The sequence below is a fragment of the Salmo trutta genome, chromosome 9 (assembly GCF_901001165.1).
Source record: "Salmo trutta chromosome 9, fSalTru1.1, whole genome shotgun sequence".
Lineage (NCBI taxonomy): Eukaryota > Metazoa > Chordata > Actinopteri > Salmoniformes > Salmonidae > Salmo > Salmo trutta.
Window position 1 is genome coordinate 24,965,913 of NC_042965.1, and position 9,725 is coordinate 24,975,637.

Genomic DNA, 9,725 nt, shown 5'->3' on the forward strand with positions numbered 1-9,725 from the left:
TGGCATTTATATCTGCAATACTGAGCTGGCCTGACAAGATTCCTTACTCTACTGTACATGTCAGAGGCATGTCTGCTCGAATATATTTCTATCAGAATGTTGTCATTGTGGATTGTGCCTTACTGATCACCGCCCAGGTGTTGACACTTTCTCCGTGCACAAAAAATAACCTTGAAAGGTGTCGCTTTCTCCATGCACAAACAAAGCCAATCAAACCACCTTAGCTTAACGACAACAGAAATGGACCTGCACGTGCGAGGGTTATACATTTCCCTCAAAATATGTGCTCTCAGAGGAATGAATGATGAGTTGATCGATTGTGAAGCTGTTTAGCTAGCTAGCTAAATTGCTATTTTAGATATTAGTTGTCAATAGCTAAATTGTCATTGCAGTTAGTGAATTGAACTTAATTAATTTGGCTACATCTCATTACTTTCATATCTCTAAACCATATTAAATAATCGCCATCATATCTAAACCTTGCAGGTTGCAATTGTACTAGTTACGTTTTTAAAATACTTTGATTGACTGGAGGGACATGAACGGGTTAAAATTCCCATTCAAGAAGAACCGTTCAGCCGCCCCTGTGTGCATATCGTGGGCTTGCGCAGTCTGGTTTAAACAGTACACACACAGTTGTTGCTTTTTCTTCAGAGCCATTTTTTTTGTACAAAAATGTTTGGAGAAACGTTTAAAAATTTTACAATACATTTCAACGCCAATAATCCGAGAGTGACTTTCTCGAGTGGTGACTTTATGGCAGGTCAGATTTCCTTTGATCTTTCGAAAGAAACAAAGCTCAGTTCTATAACATTAACATTAAATGGAAAAGCAAAGGTACAGTGGACAACACAAGGAGGAGGTGGTGGAAGAAGAGGACGACGCAGAAGGCAACGACGAGTCCACTCGGCAAGGCTGGAATTCTTCAACTTCTCTCAAATCGTAATGCAAGAAAATAACGGTAGTTACGTTATTACTTAGCTAGCTACACAGTCACTTATTTACAAAGATGCATCATCATCTGAATTCTGATACACCGGTGTATTTAAAAGGTGTGTGTGCGCCTGTGTATCACATTGGAGTTCTAATCATAGCTAGCCAGCTAGCTGTTGCGTTGTGTTTAAATGAAGTGTTTCGTTTTCAATCTTCAGCGGTCCCTAACACCACACTTCAACCAGGAACCCATGTGTACCCATTCACATGCCAAATCCCACAAGGGTGTGTATGAAGTGTTCTTACTGTGTGTGTATGTTTTATTCACGGTTGTATACTCAAGGTCTGACCATTATTGTTAAACTTATTTCCATTCATTCAGAAACTTCCCCTCCTCTTTCCATGGGGTGCATGGCAGTATCATTTACTCAATGAAGGTGGAGATACACAGGCCATGGCATCTAGCCAAGGAGTTTGTGACTGAGTTCAACTTTGCCAGCCACATAGATGCCAACCAACCACATCTTCTGGTAAGGGCATGTCCTCCCATTGTCTATCTGAACCTACCTGGGCATTACGCCAACCTTGAATGTCAACGAGCTAAATGTCATCCTATTATAATTGCCTTATGTAGGTTACCCACCTGATTCCCTTTTGATATAGGCCTATGACATATTAGTTTGGTTTGAGTTGAAGAATTTCAGCATTTGTCACAGCCATACAAAGTATAGCCTGACCCCAGATCTGTGTGTTGTTCCAGGCTCCTCTGGCAGGCAGCAACACCAAGACCCTGTGCTGCCTCTGGTGTGCCTCAGGTCCCATCTCAATGACTGTCTGCACTGAGAGGAAAGGCTTTGTCCCAGGTAAGTAAGCCTTGTCCAAGCCTGAAGGCTCCTGCCCTTTGGACCAATCTCCTGTTTCTGTAGCGTTAGGCAACTTGATGTACAAGTACTCAGGAAGCTAGTACTGGAACAAAATAAAAAAACTTCCTTAGAGAGGCTCCAGCCCTGACATTGTTGTATTTTACTAGCCTTCAACCATCCTGAGTTTACATTCTACGTGCATGATGTGAAACGAACTGGGAATGCAGCAGTATGTACTTATTCACAAGGCTAGTATTTTACAAAACAAGACCATTATGTTAGCCAGCAGGCTTTGGTATGCACCCAGATTTGGTCTATGAAGTGGGTCTGTCTTTGTGAACAAGGAAATAATTGTGTCAAATGTTAGCTAGAAATGCTGTGTGTGCGTGCCTGAGTTTTCCAGCGCATGACTGGTGTACAAAATGATGGCTTACTCTTGTCTATTATTGTCAAATAAATGGAGACTCAATAGAAGTTCCTGTTCACTGATCACTTGTCAAGTCTTCCAAGATAGTTGTGTTTACACACTCCAATAAACAGAAACATCTCACCTTTGAATCCCCTTTTTTTCTGTAGGAGAGTTGGTGAAAATCATCTGTGAGCTTAGTAACGGCTCCTCTCGGACGGTGACTCCGCATGCGACCCTTATCCAGAAGCAGATGTTTTACACCCATAACAAGTGCAACAGGAGGTTGCAGATGAAAAACCTGGCCTCAGTGGATGGTCAGCCGGTCAACCCCAGTAGCTCTGAGGTCTACAGCGATATGATGCTTCCCATCCCTCCCAACACGACTCTCACTATCTCCAACTGTCCTATACTGGAGCTGGATTACACTGTGGATGTAGGTATCCATCTGGAAATGATGCAGCTTTTACTACCAATCCCAAATCGCCCCCTAAGCACTCCTGGAGATCTGGGCCCGCATTCACAAAGCGTCTCAGAGTAGGAGGGCTGATCTAGGATCAGGTCCACCCCTGTCCGTGTAATGTTATTCATGATCTTAAACGCAAAACTGATCCTACATCAGCACTCCTACTCTAGAGACTTGTTGTGAATATGAGGCTAAGAGGTATAAGCAATATGGAAATCACCCCTACTTGCCCTCTTGAAAGCCCAGGTGCAATTTTTGCCATATTGCTTACATCTGTATAACCTGCACAGATCTCCTCAAAATCATAGGTTAAATAGGTGGTTGCACTGGCCCAATGCTTATCCTCCTGTTCTGACGTTGTCTTCTCTTCCTGTTCTTCTTCTCTCCTGCAGGTGAGTCTACGTATCAGAGGTTCCACGGACCTCAAGGTGCTGTTCCCCATTGTGCTGTGTAATATTCCTGTTTACGCTCCCCAGCCTCCACCTCCATATCAGTAGCAGTAGTACTAGGATCACGTTGCCCCTAGACTCAGTTCAGTGTTTTTCTACCTAATGGTTAAGGTTAGGATTTAGACAGGGTAAGCAGCACTTAGATACGAAGGGCAACTTGTACCTAGTTATATTAGAGACATGCATAGTGTCTCACAACATCCGTAACCAAAGTTACATCTGGGAATATGAGGGTTACTGGGAACCATTCTTCTGGTGAGCTGGTTTTTGTGTCACTGATTATTTGGACAAATCACGATTTCGCCGGGTTGGTCTAAACCTGGCATCTTTAGAATTTTGGAAAGGGAGGGGTTAATTTAGGCCCATAGATGGCTAAAGGGATTTCAGAGGAGGGCATGTGGACTTTGCCACTCACATTAGGCCAAACATCTCAACATGCCCTCCCCAGTACCATGTCCAGTAGCTGGCCAGAGGCCCGCGTTCACTCTAGATTTGGTTCTGGATTCTGAGATTAGACACTGCCAAACCCCTTTTAAGATGGGTTTCCAATTGTACAATTTCTACATGTTTATCACCATAAGAATTGTTAGAGCAAGTTTTGTCATCGACCACCATGTCAAATCCTTCCTTCATATATTGTCTCTTATCACTACCTATGGAAGTCTTGTGCTGTTTCTGCTCACTATTGCCATAACTGTTCAGAATTCATTACTTTTTTTAAGACAGACATTTCAGAGCCTAATTCACCTCCATCTAAGTCATAAGATGAGGAACTATTGGGCAATGTTATTGCTAAGAGGACTAACTCAATACTACAGCTGATAAAGAAGAAGGCTTGATAGACAACTAAACTTGCTCTAACAAATCTTACAACATAACAAATTGTAGGATTTATGTTAAATGCCTCTTAAAAAGGTTGATTTGCAATAGTTCTCAGGGTTGTACCAAATACGGTACCAGATTTTCTAATATTTTATGCATGAACTTTTAAAAGGTGTTTGTTCCATTAATATTTCTGTTCCATGTTTTTATAGCCACAGTTTTATTTACAGTTGTGTGTGTGTGTGTGTATACATTTCATACTACTTACATACATGTAATGATGCCTTGCCATCCTTCAGTGTTTGAGGTGACAGACGGACAGTGCTTTAAATATCTAATGGTGCAGTCGTCGTTCATCTCTTGCCAGGTCATGTTACTTAGCATTTCTTTCAAGGTGCTTGAGTGATTGTTAACGTAAGATAATTGGGCTTTGTGACTGTGTTTACTCATGTTTGATCAATCACTCCGTGGTGTACGTCTGTCTCATCCAACTTGTCTTTTTTATCATGGTTCATTTAAGGATTCCATTTGTTATTCATGGTCAACAACATTGTTTTGCCCCATTCATTTGGAAAAATAGAGTATTCAGGATGCTTGTGATTCAATCACTAATTCATTTGTACGTCTGTTTTAAAAGTACACTGTAATGCTACTACACTGTCCTCTTGCTGTGGTCTGAATAACAAAACCATGTTTTTACACTCCTAGTTGTATGAGCGTAATCCAACAAAGTCTGAAACATTTGACATTTATATGGTTGAGCTTACTATATGAAGAACCAGTCAAATTCACGGACAAAAATATATTTTTCATATGAATTGTATTGATATGTGTTTGTGTAAACTATATATTGTATTTCTGTTGATGTTATAAGTGTTTTTGTCTGTTTTAACATTCCCAAGTTCATCCATTGAGGACATCTACTCATTTTAAACTCTTTCAAACTCCCTTGAAGATTTCAGTACTGCCATTAAAAGATGTGCACAAGCCATTGTTTTGAAGATGTATTGGTGGTAAATGCATTATGTTGTATTGAACGTGGACATTTTTTTTTCATTTGATTTCAAATGTCAAAACTGGCCTTGTTTGTGACGTAGTCCTTGCCATTGAGTTCCCTTGAACCTTCTTAATGAAGACAGGGTAGTGCACATCTCTAGACTCTGTGTATTGCCAAAAATGTATCATTGTAATATCACAATAGAAACATAACCAGTATTCTGATAAAAACATGTTGAAGTGTGTGTGTATACATACATGTTTTAACCACAATACCTTTTAACAATGTACTGTATATTTTGTTGTGTTTGTCAAACTGAGTATCAAGGTAGCACTTTAGGAAAGCCCACTGAAAAACTCTAAGTAGATCTTCACAGATTGGCCACCTGTAGAATTGGACATTTTGTAAGTACTGTTTGAAGGATACTACTTATATGCCATGAATGTTATTGACCTGTAATAAACACATTAACTTCCATTTGACCATTTTTAAAAAAACATTTGAACATGATTTCAGAGGTGTTGGGTTAAATGCAGAAGACACGTTTCAGTTGAATGCATTCAGTTGTACAACTGACTAGGTATCCCCTTTCCATTCTTGTGTCTCAATATCCATCAGTGTTTGTGACAATACTATACTTAACCGTGTACAACAACGAAATGTTGGTTAAATATTTGTTTCATATATTTTATATACCTGCATTTGTTCTGGGTATAAATGGTATGAATTTCCTGTCCTTATATTTGAGATGAAGGTGCATTAGTTTTCTATTCCTAACGAGGGCAATATGGGTCAGGGTATTTTCACATACACTGAGTGTACAAAACATTAGGAACACCTTCCGACTATTGAGTTGCACCCCCTTTTGCCCTCAGAACAGCCTCAATTGGTCAGGGCATGGACTCTACAAGGTGTCAAGTGTTCCACAGGGATGCTGGCCCATGTTGACTCCAATGCTTCCCACCGTTGTGTCAAGTTGGCTGGATGTCCTTTGGGTGGTGGACCATTCTTTATACACAGACAGGATACTGTTGAGCGTGGAAAGATCCCAGCAGTGTTGCCGTTCTTTACACACTTAAACCGGTGTGCCTGGCACATACTACCATACCCTGTTCAATGGCACTTAAATATTTTGGCCTGCCCACTCACCCTGAATGGCACACATACACAATCTGTCTCAATTGTCCCAAGGCTTAAAAATAATTTAACCTGTCTTCTCCCCTTCATCTACACTCATTGAAGTAGATTTAACAGGTGACATCAATAAGGGATCATAGCTTTCATCTAGATTCACCTGGTCAGTCTGTCATGGAAACAGCAGGTAATGTTTTATACACTTCTAGAACCAATCTCAGTCCTCTTTAAAGTGAACTCTAAAAAAGGAAAATAACTCAGTTCTCTTAGTATTCACACTGCCTTTGATTGAGGACCAGTTCACTTCACCTATTTTGTGGTCCTCTTTGCATTCACATTGCTATGTTTAGAAAGGAACCAAGATCTTTTTCCAAAATTCACTCAATGCACTGGGTTTTTCCAAAGTGCAGGTCAAGCCATTCCATCAGTTTGTCATCGGGCAGCTAGATAGACCTACTTACATTTTGGAAGCTAATGTATTACATTTAGTTAAAAGATGAGGCATAATAATTGTAATCAAAATATACTATTAACATGTAAATATTATTGGTAACAGAATAAATAGCAGAAGAATAATTGCAGATTAAATAATGTTGTAATTATAAATTGTACACCCAAGGTAGGCTACTGCCCCTTTAAGAGCTAGAATAGATTTTGTACCCTATGTTGTGATTCTCACCAAATGTATTGTCTTCTTCTATTCAAGCCCACAATCAATAAACAGCTTTTGAGCCTCTAATTTATAGATCACATATTGCGAACAAATCATCTGAACTAAACTCCACATATTTTTGGATTTCTGTGCATCCTTGACAATCTCTAATCAATATCCAAAACAAGCACACGTTTTTTCCATGGACCTGCACACCATCAACTTCTCTCTTTTTTTTGTGCCACCAATATCTTGTGGCCGGTTGTGGCAGGGACAACGGCGTTGCAGTAGTCTCGTGCAGGGTTTCCCAAACTGGTAAATGTATGGTGGTGTTTTGTATTTATTGTGGTAAATGGATGGTGGTGTATTGTATTTATTGTGGTAAATGGATGGTGGTGTTTTGTATTTATTGTGGTAAATGGATGGTGGTGTTTTGTATTTATTGTGGTAAATGGATGGTGGTGTTTTGTATTTATTGTGGTAAATGGATGGTGGTGTTATGTATTTATTGTGGTAAATGGATGGTGGTGTTTTGTATTTATTGTGGTAAATGGATGGTGGTGTTTTGTATTTATTGTGGTAAATGGATGGTGGTGTATTGTACTTATTGTGGTAAATGGATGGTGGTGTATTGTACTTATTGTGGTAAATGGATGGTGGTGTTTTGTATTTATTGTGGTAAATGGATGGTGGTGTATTGTATTTATTGTGGTAAATGGATGGTGGTGTATTGTATTTATTGTGGTAAATGGATGGTGGTGTTTTGTATTTATTGTGGTAAATGGATGGTGGTGTTTTGTATTTATTGTGGTAAATGGATGGTGGTGTATTGTACTTATTGTGGTAAATGGATGGTGGTGTATTGTACTTATTGTGGTAAATGGATGGTGGTGTTTTGTATTTATTGTGGTAAATGGATGGTGGTGTATTGTATTTATTGTGGTAAATGGATGGTGGTGTATTGTATTTATTGTGGTAAATGGATGGTGGTGTATTGTATTTATTGTGGTAAATGGATGGTGGTGTTTTGTATTTATTGTGGTAAATGGATGGTGGTGTTTTGTATTTATTGCGGTAAATGGATGGTGGTGTATTGTATTTATTGCAGTAAATGGATGGTGGTGCATTGTATTTATTGTGGTAAATGGATGGTGGTGTTTTGTATTTATTGTGGTAAATGGATGGTTGTGTATTGTATTTATTGTGGTAATGAGGTTTCATTGATTCAAAAACTCCATTGCTTCAACCTTACTTAATTGATGGTAGTGCCTAAATGTAATGCCGTAAAGTATATGTGACAAAAATACTATATCAAATAGGGATAGTACAGATAGTATTTGTACAATGTGGGGTGGCAGGTAGCCTAGTGGTTAGAGTGTTGGGCCAGTAACTGAAAGGTTGCTAGATTGAATCCCCGAGCCGCCAAGGTAAAAATCTGTAGTTCTGCCCCTGAACAAGGCAGTTAACCCACTGTTCCTAGGCTGTCGCTGTAAATAAGAATTTGTTCTTAACTGACCTGCCTAGTTAAATAAAGGTCAAATAAAATAAATGAATGTGCATATATAGTGCATTGGACTATGATACTATGATAGGTCTATTACGAAGTATTAAAACCCAATTTGGATAGTCCCAAGTAGATGGTTTGTAGATGTTCAATAACTGTCAATGTATCCACTTGCCCTAAACCTAACCTTAACCGTAGCAAGCAGTTGCTTATCAACAGATAGTTTGTTGATAGTATGACCATCTGTAGCTAGTCCAATATAGACAATCTAAATAAAGTGTGACTTAAGTATTCTCCCAAAATCATATGATGGCCTATACATGAGAAATTGCTCAAGGCCATAAGGATTTCAATCTCTGTCCAATCTCAAGTGTGTGTATTCATTTGGGTCCTACAGTAGAAAGCCTACTCTTCAAATATTCTAAGGACATCTAATGGAGAATTTCCATGACTCAGCTGTAGCATCATGTTACAGGTACAGCCAGTAGGTCTATCCTGAGCCCAAACAGTGGTTTCCAATCCATTTAATAGTGGAGTGGAGGTACGTGTTATCACAGCTAGATTATACATCATGAGTGAGAGAGATCATCAGGCTGATAATCTCGGTCTTGTAACCAGATGTAATAGATCACTCACTGTGACTCAGGTCAGGTGACCGTTCACCATGGCAACTTAACTGGTTAAACCAGATTCTCATCCCCACATGATTTATGACTACAGTAGGATTACAGTAGGTGTTATTCCTCTCAAAGAGCAAGCATTACACCAGGTAGAATATACAGTAGCCTTTAAGAGCATCTGGTATACAGAGTAGCCTACAATTACGCATTGGCTTGGCAGCACAGTCTCGTGTTCTCCCGAGTTTTCAGTGTCATATGATGCAATACATGAGTCAAATACTTTTTTGAATGGAGATGTCATATCGGGAAATACAGTCTTTATTGTTGAAAGCCGAGGGTAAAGCGTGTGTGTGAACATTATTGAACCTGGACGGCATGAGTATCTCACCCCTTTCCTTTTCAGATTCCTAAAAAGTAAGTTCTATTCACTCACTTTAATACACTTTGGATGACAGTTAAATTATATTATATCCCTTCCATTGAAAAAAGTAAACATTTTCTCTATGTAGCCTACATAATATCCTGAAATGCACTTTTCACCTCTGTCATCAGAGACATGCCGTCATCAGCAGATCTATGCGTTGAAAGCCCAATCTTCTTTCAACATTGTCTCAAAATGGGCTGCACCCACGCCACACCTGTTGTCGCCTTAGGATGTCACCATAGAGAAGAAACTGAGTTTTGGATTGAAGGAGAAGATTCAGGAGAGTGAAAAAGAGGTGGAAAAGTGAAGGACGAAATGGAAAATAAAAAGAATGAGAGGGAGTACATGGAGAAGAGGGTGAAGAAGGAAATGGAGCAGATGAGAGAGTGAGAAGGATAATGGAAGGCGGGGAGGAGAGAACAAAATAAGAGAAAAAGGAAGAGAAGGAAGTATAT

At 39.4% G+C, this 9,725-nt stretch overlaps 1 protein-coding gene across 2 annotated transcripts; it reads left to right on the forward strand.

Moving 5' to 3' along the window:
* Positions 1-483: 483 nt before the first annotated feature.
* LOC115200280 (arrestin domain-containing protein 3) lies at positions 484-5,413 on the forward strand. Of its 2 annotated transcripts, none has more exons than XM_029763218.1 (6): positions 484-961; positions 1,152-1,218; positions 1,316-1,463; positions 1,694-1,796; positions 2,373-2,638; positions 3,061-5,413. In XM_029763218.1, the coding sequence occupies exons 1-6, from the start codon at positions 676-678 to the stop codon at positions 3,163-3,165; spliced, it is 975 nt and encodes a 324-aa protein (XP_029619078.1). In that variant the 5' UTR covers positions 484-675; the 3' UTR covers positions 3,166-5,413. The 2 variants fall into 2 exon arrangements, with proteins under 2 accessions (XP_029619078.1, XP_029619079.1); XM_029763219.1 differs by lacking the exon at positions 484-961 and adding an exon at positions 977-1,052.
* Positions 5,414-9,725: the final 4,312 nt, after the last annotated feature.